Genomic DNA, 17,701 nt, shown 5'->3' on the forward strand with positions numbered 1-17,701 from the left:
AGCTGGGTCCAGCTGCTGTCCCAGCACTATCTCGAAAGAAATGTAAGCTGAATTTCCAAATATGGTTCGAGTGCTGGTTTGGTAACAGAAAAGCCAGAGTCCAAAACCGCTCGTCCGGTGTTCACCCAGTAAAAATAAAGAAAGCATTTGACAATACTTCGACTAAAACTAGTTATTCAACATCATATTATAGTTGTATTTATATAACATAATTAATATGTGAATAATGCCTTGTTGGATGTAATACCGATATGGTTCTTTTGCAAGTTGTAACAACTAGCTGGAGGACGTAAAGGAAAAACTCAATGGATGGGCCACCAAAAATGTAGCACCAACCCTTTTTCAAAGTATTGAAGGTTTGTGCTGTGAACTGTGAAGGATACATTTTGGAAGAGGGTCAAAGTTCAAGGCGCAATGTTATGACAAAGTAGTATGACCCAATTGCTTGCATTCTTCATGCAACTGTACATGATTTGTAAGGGCAGCTGCAGCATTAATTAAGAGTAGAAAGAAGTATGCAAGTTGGGATACAGGGTGTCTGTTAGACTTTCGAGTCTGCAGGGCATACATATTTGCTAAATGTTTTATGCCAATATTTCACTTACAAGTTTGGCCCTGAATTGCATAATTTTGGGATAGTATTTTTTCAAACATTTAGAACACACATCATTCAATATACAGTATGCCATTATTGGAAAATAGGCCTCTGCTCCACATTTGTTATGAAGATCAGCAGCATAAACTTCTCACACTGTCTTGAGAGCTGGGGCTTTGACTCTTATGACTGCAGCACATAGTTTTTTTTGTGTTATACCACACCCCATTGCAATTTATACATGTAATCATCAATTTACACTATGGCTTACTCACAGTAAAGCAAATATATACATTTAACTTGCACACAGCAGTGTCAGCAGTTGTAGGAAGTGTGTAATGATGTGGTTTAGAACTTCTGGTGCATCAGACAGCTTGCCTTTTCAAAAGAAACATACTGCCACACCCAAGGAAATGGTGTTGTATGTGAAAAAGACTAGTATCTTGCTATGTAGGCTATAATGTAGTTCAATTAACATGATTTTAGTTGTTGTATGCTAATGAGTACCTGTAACTGCCAACAAACAGTGTGACACCCATTGAATCAACAAAGGCAGTGTCAATGACACACTTTTCAGGATCAAACTAAAAGTATCTGATGCTATATTTTTTATACATCAATCTTTATTTTATATTATTTTAATTCATTGAGAAAGTCCATTTTAAATTTCAATTTTAAATATTTTTTTTCTCAAAACAAAGTATAACTTTGAAAGCTCATTGACAGATGAAGCAGATTTAAGTAATTTAGAGTAGTATTATGTGTGTTTTTAGGTGTGTCTTTCAGACTTCTCTGTTAATGAATAATACACTTCCTAAGTAGGAAAAAACTATTTTGGTACTGGTGTTATCAGCTGGATTGCGTAAAACTATAAAACTGTTGAGTCAGAGAGATCTAGCAAAGTGTAAAACTCTCCTCTCTAATAAACATATTTTCCAAATCCAAATCGAGTCATTTTAGCATTGACTAAATTGACTTGCATTGAATAATAACAGATACCAAATGTTGGGTGCTTGGAACTGAAAGTGAATCATGTAAATTGGAACTAGGATATTGTGCAAAAAGTGTCACTTTGTGAAAGGAAGAATCTTTTGTAGTTCCATGTTTCGCTGTTTAAGAAGACTTTTGATATTTGGTTTGAATTACATTACTATTACATTGATTATGTGACACAATTTTGATTTAAAAAGTCCACCTCATAATGTGGCGTGCACCACTAACACCTCATGAGCACAGCAGTTGACTACAAAAAATGTAAAGTATTAATTTAACCCCTCAAATTTTGTCACACATTTTTTAATGAAGGAAAGGATCATTAATAGGTGGAATATAACAGCTGTAAAAGTGTTTACAGAACATATTCTCTGGCCCCAAATTATAAAAGAAATGGAAAATTATCAAAAAACAACCCAACATTTCACAGTATGTCCTGGCTGGTGTGGGAAACTGAGCAGCAGGTGTAGCACGTTGAGAACCGTAGGCAAGGCTGTGGTCAGTGTCATCACACTGCAAGCATAAAAGCTGGTGGATATACAGTGTAGATCCACTTTTGTTGGGCATGATGAAGAGACTGCTCATTCTGATCGCTCTGTTTGGGGCCGTTTTCGGCAAGGACACTTTTGAGGGGTAAGTGACATTCATAGAGGGATGAAAGGCTTCAGGAATCTGTAAGACCTCATTGCAACGCTATAATATTGGACTGTGTAGTGAGTGGTAGAATAACACTAATAACATTTCGGATTAAGAACAAATGGTTCTGATACATTATATGTTTATTGTAATGTGTAGGGAAGGTGTTAGCTTCAAAATCCTTCATTGAGACTTATTTTAAATAATAAGAAATATATGATTCTTCAGAAGGATTTTTATATTTCTTTAGCAGAGTTTACTCAACATACATGAAGGCAACACATTTTAAGCAATCAGTCTCTCTCAACTTCCCTCTTGCAATATGATCTCCAGCATTGGCCAAGGTCTTGACATTGTGGTGTGTCCACAGGGATGAGGTCCTTCGTATCACTGCGAAGGATGAGTCCCAGCTTGCTCTGATCCATGACCTGTGTGAGATGGAGCAGCTGCATGTGCGTTGTGATTGCACAGCCAATGGGCCACACATCTCATACAATCACACAAATTAATCTATTTTTAAAATTCAATGCACTCAATATGTACTCAATATGTCATTCCCATATTGTCAAGCCATAAATGATGAGTAAATATGTTTGTTCCTTCTCATTCCCAGCTGGATGTCTGGAGGGGGCCTACTGATGTTGCCACCCCTGTGGACATCAGAGTTCCCTTCCACAGCCTGATGTCCGTCAAAGCCTACCTGGAGGCCCGGGATGTGCAGTACACCATCATGATCAAGGACCTGCAGGTAGGTAGGGGGTCTCCAAACACTTAGGAGGAGAAGGTGAAAGACTACAAACTTGCAAACTCCACCCCATGTTGTCAAGTCCTGAAATGTGCCTCTTCAAATGTGAGACTTGGAATTTTGCAGCTTGCAACTTTTGTTCTGTCACAAGAGTTACAATAATTGGTCTGAATGCCAAGTGATAACGTCATCATCGGCAACCCACCATAACAACATTGATGTCATTGTTTTCGGAAGGCTGTTCTGGATGAGGAGCAGATGCAGATGGCCTCTCGCGCTGCTGAGCCCAGAAACACTGATGCATTTGACTACTCTAACTATCACACCATCAATGAGGTCAGTAAAAAGCAGAACATGGTAACGAGTGGCAATTTACTTGGTATGACATATTTATGACATGCACTGCTGATACATGCCATGAAATGCCTGTTGTGGAAATCCACATGTTGAACAGAGAGTTATGTCCTTTGTCTTTGTAGATTTACAGTTTCCAGGACATGCTAGTGGCTGAGAATCCCCAACTGGTCAGCAAGATTGTCATTGGCCAGAGTTACCAGGGACGTCCCCTGAATGTACTCAAGGTAAACATGTGTTAATATTTGTTTGCTCTCACACAGCCTTTTCACATGACTTAGCATTATTTCCATAGTTAATGGTAACTGTCATTACATGGACGCTTTCTCTTTATTCTCTCTTTTTCTATCTCTTATTCTTTTCCAGTTCAGCACTGGCGGAACCAATCGCCCCGCCATCTGGATCGACACCGGTATCCACTCCAGGGAGTGGGTCACCCAGGCCAGTGGTACCTGGTTTGCTAAGAAGGTGCTTTGAACTTTCCATTTTTCATTTTCATTTCCATTGCTTCTTCATTTGTATATCTCACCATGTCCTTGTTTGTCTCCACATGGCTAAATGACCACTCTTTTCTCTTTGAAAAAATATAAAAAATAAAAATATCAGATGATATTTCTTTCACCATGTAGATTGTGACTGACTATGGTAGAGACCCCACCCTCACCGCAATCCTGAACAGAATGGATATCTTTTTGGAGATTGTGACCAACCCTGATGGCTTCTACTACACCCACAACAGTGTGAGTTCCTTGATGCTAGAACTCTGAATATGATATAAGGGCAGGGATGTATAGATACATTTAGTTTCTCATGAAGCAGTATATTCGGTATATTTAACATTTGCTAGGTATGGGTGTTAAATAAGGTTTCCCGTCTGACCTAGTTATGTCATGATGTAGATTATAACTAGCGAACCATGAGTCATTCCAGGGACATTCTCTGTTTACTCAGAACCGCATGTGGCGTAAGACCAGGCAGCCCAACAGTGGCTCCTCCTGTGTTGGAGTCGACCCCAACAGGAATTGGGATGCTGGTTTTGGAGGTGCAGTATTTATTCTTTGTGTTTTGTTTTCACTTCGCTTTTGCACTGCTACATCCAACTGGATGTTCTCCTTCAACAAAATGGTGTCATATTTTAATTGTGTCCATTGTTGTGGTTTGGTCATACCAGTCTGCAGTTTTTTTTTTACTTGAATGTTTTGGTTGTAACATTGTCAATTTTCTTTTGATGTCATGTCTACGGTACTTCAGGTCCTGGGTCCAGTAAAAACCCCTGCTCTGAGACCTACAGTGGCCGATCTGCTCACTCTGAGTCGGAGGTGAAGTCCATTGTGGACTTTGTGAAGGCTCATGGTAACATGAAGGCATTTGTCTCCATCCATGCCTACTCCCAGATGCTCCTGTATCCCTACGGCTACACTAAAACCCCCACTAAGGACCAAAAAGAGCTGGTGGGTCTAGCAGAGACAAATACCCACTCTAATTTTTCTCAGCCATTGATAATCATGTGTTGAATATACATTCACTTTGTAATCAGGCTACATAGACTACCATGTCACTGCATACCAAAATCTGTATTAAAACATTGTTAACCAAGTGTTAGCTGTGGAGATGAATACAGAAGGGTTAGAAGGCACGCTGTGGGTTTGTGGTGTAAGGCAGAGGTCTTCAACCCTGGTCCTCAGGGACCCCCTGTCCTGCACGTTTTAGATGTTTCCCTGCTCCAACACACCTGATTAAAATGAATGGTCGTTAGCAGGCTTCTGCATAACTAGATAACGACCCATTCATTTGAATCAGGTGTGTTGGAGCAGGGAAACATCTAAAACGTGCAGGACAGGGGTCCCTGAGGACCAGGGTTGAAGACCTCTGGTGTAAGGGATACCACAATGCTGTAAAGCGGCAGTTGAAGTGTTACAAAAACAAGATCAATGTTAATCTACACCTGTAAAACCCAACCACTCCCAAACAAAGTTTCACTTTTCTAATAACCGATAAATAGCTATAGCTATTTATTATTATAGTATAGCTTTAGCTATTACTCTGTAGTGACATGGTAGTTAATGTGCCATTGGCTTTATTATCATTACGTTGTTGACAGGTCATACATCAAACAAGGCATATAGAGTACCATGATGAGAACTATGATACTAATTTTAACGTTTTTACCTCTAATAATTTAAGAATCCATTACATTACCCTTAGTACAAGCATATTACGCAGTATATATTTAGTTGATTGTATTTTATTTCCTCCAATAGCACTCCCTGGCAAGTAAGGCAATCAATAACCTTGCTTCCCTGTATGGCACCCGCTACAGATATGGCAGCATTATCAACACCATCTGTAAGTATCACACATCCATTGTTAACTCGCTAACTGCACATAATTGACCATGCACACCCTCTCAGGCCAACCAATCAACTCACATTAACTACATGATGCTCAACATCCAGTTAAATCCCAACCAAATCTAAATTGACTTTTGGCCCTCCATTGTATCAGGTGTTGTTATTTTTTTTGCTCTCTTTCTAAGATCAAGCTAGCGGTGGTACCATTGACTGGACTTACAACCAGGGCATCAAGTACTCCTACACATTTGAGCTGAGAGATACTGGTCGCTACGGTTTCATCCTGCCAGCCAATCAGATTCTCCCCACTGCTAAGGAGACCTGGCTGGCAATGATGACCATCATGGAGCACACCAATGCTAACACTTACTAAAAAGGGTCACTGTAATGACACTGGTTGATAACACATCTGAGAAACTATCTTTGTTAGAACCTTAATCTACCAATAAATGACATATCTTCTACCTGAGTTTGTCCTCTTTTAAATGGAATTTACTTGACATTTGTTTTAATAACAAAGCATAATGGAGACACACTGTAGAACTAAAGACGTGCCATTGTTCACTCCCACGCTATAACATACAGTATTTTGGTGCTCATTTGCACTGTGCACTATGATTAACATGTGTCCTACTTAAACTATCCACAGTTTATAGGACAAATTCAAATTGAAGTATGCGTTCACAGTATAAAGCTTGAATTGTCAGAAGAAAATTATAGAACTGTCCGGATACTGCCAGCAGGCTTCACTCTGAAGATTGGATGATTTTAGCATAGTGACAAAACATTTGAATGTGTGTCCACTCCAAAATTAATATTTAACATTTGTGTTTTTGTAAAAAAAAAAAAAAAAAATTAGGGTTTACTCAATTATTTGGATAAGTGTTGAATATGATTGTATTCAGAGTCCTCCCTTTATCCATATTTTGGTATAATACAAGCTTTAAAGTAATTTTGGAACATCACAGCCTGCAACTCAACATGACTAAATAGCTTTTTCCCTCATACCCCGTAATGACAAAGCAACATTATGTTTTACGACATTTTTGCAAATGTCTTAATAAGAAGAACACTACATTTACATTGTGTAGAAAATACATATATATTCAGATCCTTTGCTGTGTTAAAGTTTTTTCCCAGTAACTATAGCCTTGAGTCTTCTTGGTTATAAATCTACAAGCTTGGTTCTCCTGTATTCGGGGAGCTTCTCCCATTGTTCTCTGCAGATCCAAGCTTGGTCAGGTTGGATGGTAAGCGTCGCTGCACACACAATTCATTTTACCAAACTCCAAGTGGGCTGTCATGAGCCTTTTACTGAAGAGTGGCTTCCATCTCACCACTGTACCATGAAGGCCTGACTCTGCTGCAGAGCCCATAGTTCTATTGAGCCTTTCTCGACAACCCTCCCTTCATCTCTTTTTTGACACACATTATTCAGTTGTGCTGTGATGTTTTGAACTGTTCAAAACCATGTGATTTAGACATTTGATATTTGATGTGATTTAATTTGGATTTGCCAACCAAGTGTGATACTAAACATACCTAAATTAGAAAAATCATCCTAGTAAAATATGTTATTATAACTGTTGTGTATGACTGTATTACTGTAAACACAAACACTCACTGGCAAAGCAGATGGAAAAGGAGAGGCACAGCTGGATCCAGACCAGATCCAGCTACACAAGTGTTATACAAGGGTATGTTTATCAGGCAAGGTCATGGTGAGGTTATTTGGCCAGGGCATCACTCTGCTTGGCAGGATGAAGGGGCTGCTCATTCTAACCACTGTATTGGTGGCGGTTTTCAGCAAGAAGTCTTTTGTGGGGTGAGTGAATTTGTGACATTTGTAGGCTTTCCAAATCACTTGCTGGATGAAAAACATTGTAACTAAAGTCACATCTCTGTCCAAACGTAATTAATTAGTCTCACATTTGTGATGTATTTGAAGGGATCAAGTCCTTCGTATAATTGCGAAGGATGAGGTACAACTAACTGTCATCCAGGACTTGTCTGAGATGAAGCAGCTTCAGGTGTGTTCATATCATCATGTGTGAAATGAAGGACAAGAAAACATGGCTATATTATCACAAGGTGTGAACTGTCTCTCCTCTCTCATCTTGTTGCCACATTCTAATGATTGATTATCTAAAAGTCAATAACTCCTGCTAATTTAGCAGTAGAAATGTATGGAGGTGTAATCATTGTTTAAAAGAATAACCTCAGAGCAACCAAATGTTCTGCAATACATTTTGTGAAATATGCTCAATCCTCTTCTGAACTTTTTTTTCAGTTCACACACAACGTTAAAATCAATTTTTGTGAAACATTGTAAAATGTAGAATGCATTTTAGATTAGACCATGTGCTCCTTATTCCGCACCATCATGATGAAGGACCTGCAGGAAGGTAAGGGGTAATTGGAATTGACTCTACCATTTGTTTTTGAATATGAATTGAACAGCGAATACGGTGATTTTAAGTGTGTTTAACCCCCAATCCAGTTTTGGATGTTTTTTCTGAAATAAAATAAAAAGTTAAATTAATTATGTGACACAAATTTGATCAAAACAGTCTGCCTCATGGTGTGCGCCAGAAACACCCCATGAGCACAGCAGTTGACTTACAAAAATGTTAAAAGTATTAATTTAACAACTCAAATCTTTTCAAAAGAATTTTAATGAAGGAAAGGATCATTAATAGGTGGAATATAGTAACTCTAAAAGTGTTTGCAGAACATATTCTCTGGCCCCAAATTATAAAAGAAATGGAAAATTACCAAAAAACAACCCAAAATACCACAGTATGTCCTGGCTGGTGTGGGAAACTGAGCAGCAGGTGTAGCACGTTGAGAACCGTAGGCAAGGCTGTGGTCAGTGTCATCACACTGCAAGCATAAAAGGTGGTGGATATACAGTGTAGATCCACTTTTGTTGGGCATGATGAAGAGACTGCTCATTCTGATCGCTCTGTTTGGGGCCGTTTTCGGCAAGGACACTTTTGAGGGGTAAGTGACATTCATAGAGGGATGAAAGGCTTCAGGAATCTGTAAGACCTCATTGCAACGCTATAATATTGGACTGTGTAGTGAGTGGTAGAATAACACTAATAACATTTTGGATTAAGAACAAAGGGTCCTGATACATTATATGTTTATTGTAATGTGTAGGGAAGGTGTTAGCTTCAAAATATTTTATTGAGACTTATTTTAAATAATAAGAAATAGATGATTTTTCAGAAGGATTTTTACATTTCTTTAGCAGAGTTTACTCAACATACATGAATGCAACACATTTTAAGGAATCAGTCTCTCTCAATTTCCCTTTTGCAATACGATCTTTAGCATTGGCCAAGGTCTTGACATTGTGGTGTGTCCACAGGGATGAGGTCCTTCGTATCACTGCGAAGGATGAGTCCCAGCTTGCTCTGATCCATGACCTGTGTGAGATGGAGCAGCTGCATGTGCGTTGTGATTGCACAGCCAATGGGCCACACATCTCATACAATCACACAAATTAATCTATTTTTAAAATTCAATGCACTCAATATGTACTCAATATGTCATTCCCATATTGTCAAGCCATAAATGATGAGTAAATATGTTTGTTCCTTCTCATTCCCAGCTGGATGTCTGGAGGGGGCCTACTGATGTTGCCACCCCTGTGGACATCAGAGTTCCCTTCCACAGCCTGATGTCCGTCAAAGCCTACCTGGAGGCCCGGGATGTGCAGTACACCATCATGATCAAGGACCTGCAGGTAGGTAGGGGGTCTCCAAACACTTAGGAGGAGAAGGTGAAAGACTACAAACTTGCAAACTCCACCCCATGTTGTCAAGTCCTGAAATGTGCCTCTTCAAATGTGAGACTTGGAATTTTGCAGCTTGCAACTTTTGTTCTGTCACAAGAGTTACAATAATTGGTCTGAATGCCAAGTGATAACGTCATCATCGGCAACCCACCATAACAACATTGATGTCATTGTTTTCGGAAGGCTGTTCTGGATGAGGAGCAGATGCAGATGGCCTCTCGCGCTGCTGAGCCCAGAAACACTGATGCATTTGACTACTCTAACTACCACACCATCAATGAGGTCAGTAAAAAGCAGAACATGGTAACGAGTGGCAATTTACTTGGTATGACATATTTATGACATGCACTGCTGATACATGCCATGAAATGCCTGTTGTGGAAATCCACATGTTGAACAGAGAGTTATGTCCTTTGTCTTTGTAGATTTACAGTTTCCAGGACATGCTAGTGGCTGAGAATCCCCAACTGGTCAGCAAGATTGTCATTGGCCAGAGTTACCAGGGACGTCCCCTGAATGTACTCAAGGTAAACATGTGTTAATATTTGTTTGCTCTCACACAGCCTTTTCACATGACTTAGCATTATTTCCATAGTTAATGGTAACAGTCATTACATGGACGCTTTCTCTTTATTCTCTCTTTTTCTATCTCTTATTCTTTCCCAGTTCAGCACTGGCGGAACCAATCGCCCCGCCATCTGGATCGACACTGGTATCCACTCCAGGGAGTGGGTCACCCAGGCCAGTGGTACCTGGTTTGCTAAGAAGGTGCTTTGAACTTTCCATTTTTCATTTTCATTTCCATTGCTTCTTCATTTGTATATCTCACCATGTCCTTGTTTGTCTCCACATGGCTAAATGACCACTCTTTTCTCTTTGAAAATATATAATAAATAAAAATATCAAATGATATTTTTTTCACCATGTAGATTGTGACTGACTATGGTAGTGACCCCACTCTCACCGCAATCCTGAACAGAATGGATATCTTTTTGGAGATTGTGACCAACCCTGATGGCTTCTACTACACCCACAACAGTGTGAGTTCCTTGATGCTAGAACTCTGAATATGATATAAGGGCAGGGATGTATAGATACATTTAGTTTCTCATGAAGCAGTATATTCGGTATATTTAACATTTGCTAGGTATGGGTGTTAAATAAGGTTTCCCGTCTGACCTAGTTATGTCATGATGTAGATTAAAACTAGCGAACCATGAGTCATTCCAGGGACATTCTCTGTTTACTCAGAACCGCATGTGGCGTAAGACCAGGCAGCCCAACAGTGGCTCCTCCTGTGTTGGAGTCGACCCAAACAGGAATTGGGATGCTGGTTTTGAAGGTGCAGTATTTCTTCTTTGTGTTTTGTTTTCACTTCGCTTTTGCACTGCTACATCCAACTGGATGTTCTCCTTCAACAAAATTGTGGAATTTTTTAAGTTTGTCCATTGTTGTGGTTTGGTCATACCAGTCTGAAGTTCTTTTTTTACTTGAATGTTTTGGTTGTAACATTGTCAATGTTCTTTTGTTGTCATGTCTACGGTACTTCAGGTCCTGGGTCCAGTACAAACCCCTGCTCTGAGACCTACAGGGGTCGATCTGCTCACTCTGAGTCGGAGGTGAAGTCCATTGTGGACTTTGTGAAGGCTCATGGTAACATGAAGGCATTTGTCTCCATCCATGCCTACTCCCAGATGCTCCTGTATCCATACGGCTACACTTCAACTCCCGCCAAGGACCAAAAAGAGCTGGTGGGTCTAGCAGAGACAAAAACCCACTCTAATTTTTCTCAGCCATTGATAATCATGTATTGAATATACATTCACTTTGCATTCAGGCTACATAGTCTACCACGTCACTGCATACCAAAATCTGTTAGAAGGCACGCTGTGGGTTTGTGGTGTAAGGGATACCTCAATGCTAAAGGGGCAGTTAAAAATGTTACAAAACAAGATCAATGTTAATCTACCCCTGGAAAACCCAACCACCCCCAAACAAAGTTAAACTTTTTTAATAACCGGTAAATATATAATAGCTATTTACTATTATTTTAATCATTTAGCAGACACTCTTATCCAAAGCGACTTACAGTGAGTACAGGGACATTCCCCCCAAGGCAAGTAGGGTGAAGTGCCTTGCCCAAGGACACAACATAATTTGGCACAGCTGGGAATTGATCCGGCAACCTTCTGATTACTAGCCCAACTCCCTCACCGCTCAGCCATCTGACTCCCTTATAGTTTTGCTATATTATAGTATAGCAAAACTATTACTTTGTAGTGACTTTTACCTCTAATAATTAAAAAATTCATTACATTACCCTTAGTACAAGCATATTACACAGTATATATTTAGTTGATTGTATTTTATTTCCTCCAATAGCACGCCCTGGCAAGTAAGGCAATCAATAACCTTGCTTCCCTGTATGGCACCCGCTACAGATATGGCAGCATTATCAACACCATCTGTAAGTATCACATATCCATTGGTAAACCGCCAACTGCACATAATTGACCATGCACACCCTATCAGGCCAACCAATCAACTCACCTTAACTACATGATGCTCAACATCCAGTTAAATCACAACAAAATCTAAATTGACTTTTGGCTCTTCATTGTGTCAGGTGTTGTTATTTTTCTTGCTCTCTTTCAAAGATCAAGCTAGCGGTGGTACCATTGACTGGACTTACAACCAGGGCATCAAGTACTCCTTTGGTTTTGAGCTGAGAGATACTGGTCGCTACGGTTTCATCCTGCCAGCCAATCAGATTCTCCCCACTGCTAAGGAGACCTGGCTGGCACTGATGACGATCATGGAGCACACCAATGCCAACACTTACTAAAAAGGGTCACTATAATGACACTGGTTGATAACACATCTGAGAAACATTCTTTGTAGGGTTTGAACCTTAATGTACCAATAAAAAACATATCTTCTACCTGCGTTTGTCCTCTTTTAAAAGGAATTTACTTGAGATTTGTTTTTAATTACAAAGCATAATGGAGACACACTGTAGAACTAAAGACGTGCCATTGTTCACTCCCACGCTATAACATACAGTATTTTGGTGCTCATTTGCACTGTGCACTATGATTAACATGTGTCCTACTTAAACTATCCCACAGTTTAGAGGACAAATTAAAATTGAAGTAAGCGTTCACAGTATAAAGCTTGAATTGTCAGAAGAAAATTATAGAACTGTCTGGATACTGCCAGCAGGCTTCACTCTGAAGGTGATTTTAGCATAGTGACAAAACATTTGAATGTCTGTCCACTCCAAAATTAATATTTAACATTAGTTTTTTTGTAAAAAAAAATAATAATTGAGGGTTCACTCAATTATTTGGACAAGTGTTCAATATGATTGTATTCAGAGTCCTCCCTTTATCCATATCTTGGTACATTACAGCTTTAAAAGTAATATTGGTACATCATAGCCTGCAACTCAACATGATGAAATAGCTTTTTTTCCCTCATACCCCGTAATGACAAAGCAAAAATATGTTTTATGACATTTTTGCAAATGTCTTAATATTAAGAAATAGTAACACTACATTTACATTTATATTGTATATAAAAAATACATACATTCAGGCCCTTCGCTTTGTTAAAGTTTTTTTGCCAGTAACTTGAGCCTTGAGTCTTCTTGGTTATAAATCTACAAGCTTGGTTCTCCTGTATTCAGGAAGCTTCTCCCATTGTTCTCTGCAGATCCAAGCTTGGTCAGGTTGGATGGTAAGCGTCGCTGCACACACAATTCAATTTACCAAATTCCAAGTGGGCTGTCATGAGCCTTTTACTGAAGATTGGCTTCCATCTCACCACTGTACCATGAAGGCCTGATTCTGCTGCAGAGCCCATAGTTCTATTGAGCCTTTCTCGACAACCCTCCCTTCATCTCTTTTTTGACATACATTATTCAGCTGTGCTGTGATGTTTTGAACTGTTCAAAACCATGTGATTTGGACATTTCATAGATCTGCTAAAATTATTATGTAGTTGATTTGGATTTGCAAACCAGGTGTATTAACAAATACTAAACATACCTAAATTTGAAAAATCTTCCTAGTAAAATATGTTATTATAACTGTTGTGCATGACTGTATTACTGTAAACACAAACACTCACTGGCAAAGTACATGGAAAAGGAGAGGCACATCTGGATCAGACCAGAGCCAGCTACACAAGTGTTATACAAGGGTATGTGTGGGAAAAACAGCAGCAGGTGTATCAGGCAAGGTCAGGGTGAGGTTATTTGGCCAGGGCATAAAAGTTAGTGGCAACTCATGGCATCACTCTGCTTGGCAAGATGAAGGGGCTGCTCATTCTAACCTCTGTATTTGTGGCTGTTTTCAGCAAGAAGACTTTTGTGGGGTGAGTGAATTTGTGACATTTGTAGGCTTTTCAAATCACTTGCTGGATGAAAAACACTAAAGTCACATCTCTGTCCAACCGTAATTCATTAGTCTCACATTTGTGATGTATTTGAAGGGATCAAGTCCTTCGTGTAATTGCGAAGGATGAGGTACAACTAACTGTCATCCAGGACCTGTCTGAGATGAGGCAGCTTCAGGTGTGTTCATATCATCATGTGTGAAATGAAGGACAAGAAAACATAGCTATATTATCACAAGGTGTGAACTGTCTCTCCTCTCTCATCTTGTTGCCATATGCTTATGATAGATTGACTGAAAGTCAGGAACTCCCGCTAATTTATCAGTAGAAATGTATTGAGGTTGAATCCTTTTTTAAAGAATAAACTCAAAGCAACCAAATGTTCTGCAATACATTTTGTGAAATCTGCTTAATCCTCTCCTGAAACATTTTTCAATTCACACAAAACGTTCAAATCCATATTTGTGACTGTAAAATGTAAACTATCTATATGCATTTGAGGTTAACCATGTGTTCCTTCTCATTCCCAGCTGGATGTCTGGAGGGGGCCTACTGACGTTGCCACCCCTGTGGACATCAGAGTTCCCTTCCACAGCCTGAAGTCCGTCAAAGCCTACCTGGAGGCCCGGGATGTGCAGTTCACCATCATGATCAAGGACCTGCAGGTAGGTAGGGGGTAATTGGAATGGACTCTACCATTTGTTTTTGAATATGAATTGAACAGCAAATACAATGATTTTAAGTGTGTTTAACCCCCAATCCAGTCACGGATAATCTTTCTGAAATACAGTAAAAAGGTAAATTAATTAAATGTCAATGACTGCCCATGGTTGAATATGAGACAACACTCTTCTGCCATTTTGCCAAAGGCTGACATTGACAAAGAGGAGAGACAGATGCAAAGACGTTCCCATGCAGCCAAGACTACTGATGACTTTGACTATGCCAACTATCATGTCCTTGATGAGGTAAACACCAAATCACCAAAAATGTACAATAGTTGTTTATTATGCTTCTGTACCAAAGACCAAATTCATGTAATATCCCATGCATATTAAGGTTTCCCAAGGACTGTTGGGGCCAATATGAAAAGCTGTCTGTTTTCACCAGATCTATAGTTTCCAGGATATGCTTGTGGCAGAGAACCCTACATTGGTCAGCAAGATTGTGATTGGCCAGAGCTCTGAGGGCCGTCCCTTGAATGTGCTTAAGGTAAGCTCTTAAAAGATAAGAAAGCTTCTGTGTTTATCATATCTGTAAACATCAGGGGTGATTATTAAATAAGAGGATATCTTTTCTCATCTTTTTTTTTCTCATAGTTCAGCACTGGAGGAACTAACCGTCCTGCAATTTGGATTGACACTGGCATCCACTCCAGAGAGTGGATTACTCCAGCCAGTGGTGCATGGTTTGCCAAGAAGGTGACAAAATTCTGATTAAAAAAAATTACATACTTCAGAGATAAGATTTACAATCTTGTATTTCCTTTCTGTGATCCTGTACATCTTATTTTGTTCATGATATTGTTCCCTGTCCTAATCTGTTCCTGTCTATAAAACTGAAGGGAGTAAGATGACAACTATTTCCCATTCAAAGTAAAACTCACCCATTCATCACCTGCCCTCCGAAGAACTATAAAATACTTTATACTAACTGGTTTAATGTTTCATGGACAGATTGTGCTTGATTATGGACATAATCCTGCCCTTACTGCCATCCTGGACAGAATGGACATCCTTCTGGAGATGGTGGTCAATCCTGATGGCTATCACTTCACTCATACCAGTGTGAGTTAGTAAAAGTTTGATTCCCTGTCTGTTTTGGAGTGCACAGACATTGTCAGACTGTTGTCTAGTTGTCTAACATGGGCTGATATGCTGACAGAACCGCATGTGGCGTAAAACAAGGAAGCCTAATCCGGGTTCTTCTTGTGTTGGAGTTGACGCCAACAGGAACTGGGATGCCGGTTTTGGAAGTATGTCTAATTGTCTGATACAGTATAGGTCTGTGATGACTGTAAAGCAAGTTAAAATAACCCTGACATTTATTTGGACAACCATCTCACCGTTCCCCAGCTGCCGGCTCCAGTGGGAACCCCTGTGATGAGACCTACCGTGGTCCAACTGCTCACTCTGAGCCTGAGATCAAGTCCATTGTGGACTTCATGAAGGCTCATGGAAATATCAAGGCAGTCCTTTCCATCCATAGCTACTCCCAGATGCTCCTCTACCCTTACGGCTACACCAGCACCTCTGTCAAGGACCAGAAAGAGCTGGTGGGTCCAGCAGATGTTTTTCTCAACCCTATCGGTTTCTGATAAGAGGGGTGACTGTTTTAGTTTCAGCTAGGAACAGCTGGTTAAATTCTCAGACAGGTCAAGTCTGGTACAGTACAAACAATGTAAAATGTTCAATATTGACTGCATGTGAAACTTTTTATTAACATATTTTTTTCACATGAATTACAAGCTATTTTACAATATATCCACAGCATGAACTGGCTAAAAAAGCCATCACTGATCTGGCCTCCCTGTATGGAACAGCCTACAGATACGGGAGTATAATCAACATCATATGTAAGTACTATCAAACATTCCCTTACACCATCTCACCCCAGGTTTCTTATTGTAAACGTAGATTAAAGCTTTGAAAAAGGTGTATTATACTGGAGGTAATTCCCACAATTTCCAGTTTTGCATTCAAGATGTTGCTATTATTCTTGACTTTGAATGAAAATGGCTTCCCCCACAAATGACTTGCTTGATTCCTCCCAGATCAAGCCAGTGGCAACACCATTGACTGGGCCTACAACCAGGGCATCAAGTACTCCTACACATTTGAGCTGAGAGATACTGGTCGCTATGGATTTATCCTACCCGCCAATCAGATCATCCCTACTGCTAAGGAGACCTGGCTGGCACTAATGGCCATCATGGAGCACACCAATGCCAACACCTATTAAAGAAGGTCACTATAATGGCACTGGTTAATAACAATTCTGAGAAACATTCTTTGTAGGGTTAGAGCCTTAATGTACCAATAAATTACATATCTTCTACCTGCATTTGCCTCTTTTAAATTGAATTTACCTGAGATAGAGGGGTGATTGACAGTTTTTTGGGGGGTTTGTCACACTGTTCCTTAAGGTCTCCGAATGGGGTATGTAACATTGGTTGGGCTGAAAATGGCCCGGGTGCTGTTCTATACCCCCTGATAAATCCAGTGAAATTTTCCCGGGAAAAAAACGCTAGGTTTTCTCCTCATGAATATTTAGATGAGCTGTGGGCTGATTGGTTGGTTTACAACGAGTGAAGCTGCGGAGCAAAGACGCAACATGGCCAACAGCACTCACTGAAACAAGGAGGGTGGATACATGAAATAAAAACTTACAAATAAATCTATTTTGTCAATACAACACTGTTTTCAACAGACTGACTAGATATCGTTTGAAATGATTACGTTAGTCGTTTCCACCTCTGTTGTCAGAGCAAATAGGATCGCCTTAGGTGGGTAAGGTTAGCACTACAGCTTAGCAAACAAACTATCATGATTCAACTCAGTTCACAGGTCAGAGCAGAGTCAGTCAGTCACATGCCAAGTTTAGCTTGTGTTTGTAGGCCACACTTGTAAGCCTACTCACAAGTTTTCTTGATTCATGAGTGTTCTTGTTTTGATGGCTGTGGCATTTTTTTGTGTGAGTATACACTAATAGTTATGTTTTAATGTAATTTAAATTTCCTCATCAGCATTTATATGAATAATAACACTGCTTGGATGCCATGCTAAGATTACACACACATTTTCAGTCTTGGTCTGTGGATCCCC

General features: G+C 39.8%; 3 protein-coding genes across 3 annotated transcripts; all 3 read left to right on the forward strand.

The window, feature by feature from the left end:
• Positions 1 to 1,214: 1,214 nt before the first annotated feature.
• On the forward strand, positions 1,215 to 6,138 carry LOC146258307 (carboxypeptidase A1-like). Its single transcript, XM_084671286.1, has 11 exons — positions 1,215 to 2,221; positions 2,595 to 2,676; positions 2,838 to 2,972; positions 3,207 to 3,305; positions 3,449 to 3,550; positions 3,690 to 3,791; positions 3,953 to 4,063; positions 4,275 to 4,365; positions 4,575 to 4,774; positions 5,585 to 5,669; positions 5,860 to 6,138. Exons 1-11 carry the CDS (start codon positions 2,154 to 2,156, stop codon positions 6,045 to 6,047), a joined length of 1,263 nt encoding a protein of 420 aa, XP_084527412.1. The 5' UTR covers positions 1,215 to 2,153; the 3' UTR covers positions 6,048 to 6,138.
• Positions 6,139 to 8,604: 2,466 nt separating this feature from the next.
• LOC146258308 (carboxypeptidase A1-like) lies at positions 8,605 to 12,420 on the forward strand. The gene is made up of 11 exons (XM_084671287.1): positions 8,605 to 8,677; positions 9,051 to 9,132; positions 9,294 to 9,428; positions 9,663 to 9,761; positions 9,905 to 10,006; positions 10,146 to 10,247; positions 10,409 to 10,519; positions 10,731 to 10,821; positions 11,031 to 11,230; positions 11,862 to 11,946; positions 12,137 to 12,420. The coding sequence occupies exons 1-11, from the start codon at positions 8,610 to 8,612 to the stop codon at positions 12,322 to 12,324; spliced, it is 1,263 nt and encodes a 420-aa protein (XP_084527413.1). The 5' UTR covers positions 8,605 to 8,609; the 3' UTR covers positions 12,325 to 12,420.
• Positions 12,421 to 13,782: 1,362 nt separating this feature from the next.
• LOC146258309 (carboxypeptidase A1-like) lies at positions 13,783 to 16,908 on the forward strand. Its single transcript, XM_084671289.1, has 11 exons — positions 13,783 to 13,856; positions 13,974 to 14,055; positions 14,408 to 14,542; positions 14,747 to 14,845; positions 14,988 to 15,089; positions 15,197 to 15,298; positions 15,554 to 15,664; positions 15,762 to 15,852; positions 15,953 to 16,152; positions 16,368 to 16,452; positions 16,651 to 16,908. Exons 1-11 carry the CDS (start codon positions 13,792 to 13,794, stop codon positions 16,836 to 16,838), a joined length of 1,260 nt encoding a protein of 419 aa, XP_084527415.1. The 5' UTR covers positions 13,783 to 13,791; the 3' UTR covers positions 16,839 to 16,908.
• Positions 16,909 to 17,701: the final 793 nt, after the last annotated feature.

The sequence above is a fragment of the Hypomesus nipponensis genome, chromosome 14 (genome assembly GCF_054491055.1).
Source record: "Hypomesus nipponensis isolate SF chromosome 14, ASM5449105v1, whole genome shotgun sequence".
Lineage (NCBI taxonomy): Eukaryota > Metazoa > Chordata > Actinopteri > Osmeriformes > Osmeridae > Hypomesus > Hypomesus nipponensis.

Coding starts and splice junctions, on each gene's coding strand:
- LOC146258307 (XM_084671286.1), top strand. CDS start 2,154: ATGATGAAGAGACTGCTCATTCTGATCGCTCTGTTTGGGGCCGTTTTC. Junction 2,973..3,206: donor TCATGATCAAGGACCTGCAG/GTAGGTAGGGGG, acceptor TGTTTTCGGAAG/GCTGTTCTGGATGAGGAGCA. Junction 5,670..5,859: donor CAGCATTATCAACACCATCT/GTAAGTATCACA, acceptor TCTCTTTCTAAG/ATCAAGCTAGCGGTGGTACC.
- LOC146258309 (XM_084671289.1), top strand. CDS start 13,792: ATGAAGGGGCTGCTCATTCTAACCTCTGTATTTGTGGCTGTTTTCAGC. Junction 15,299..15,553: donor GTGCATGGTTTGCCAAGAAG/GTGACAAAATTC, acceptor TTTCATGGACAG/ATTGTGCTTGATTATGGACA. Junction 16,453..16,650: donor GAGTATAATCAACATCATAT/GTAAGTACTATC, acceptor GATTCCTCCCAG/ATCAAGCCAGTGGCAACACC.
- LOC146258308 (XM_084671287.1), top strand. CDS start 8,610: ATGATGAAGAGACTGCTCATTCTGATCGCTCTGTTTGGGGCCGTTTTC. Junction 10,007..10,145: donor GTCCCCTGAATGTACTCAAG/GTAAACATGTGT, acceptor ATTCTTTCCCAG/TTCAGCACTGGCGGAACCAA. Junction 11,947..12,136: donor CAGCATTATCAACACCATCT/GTAAGTATCACA, acceptor TCTCTTTCAAAG/ATCAAGCTAGCGGTGGTACC.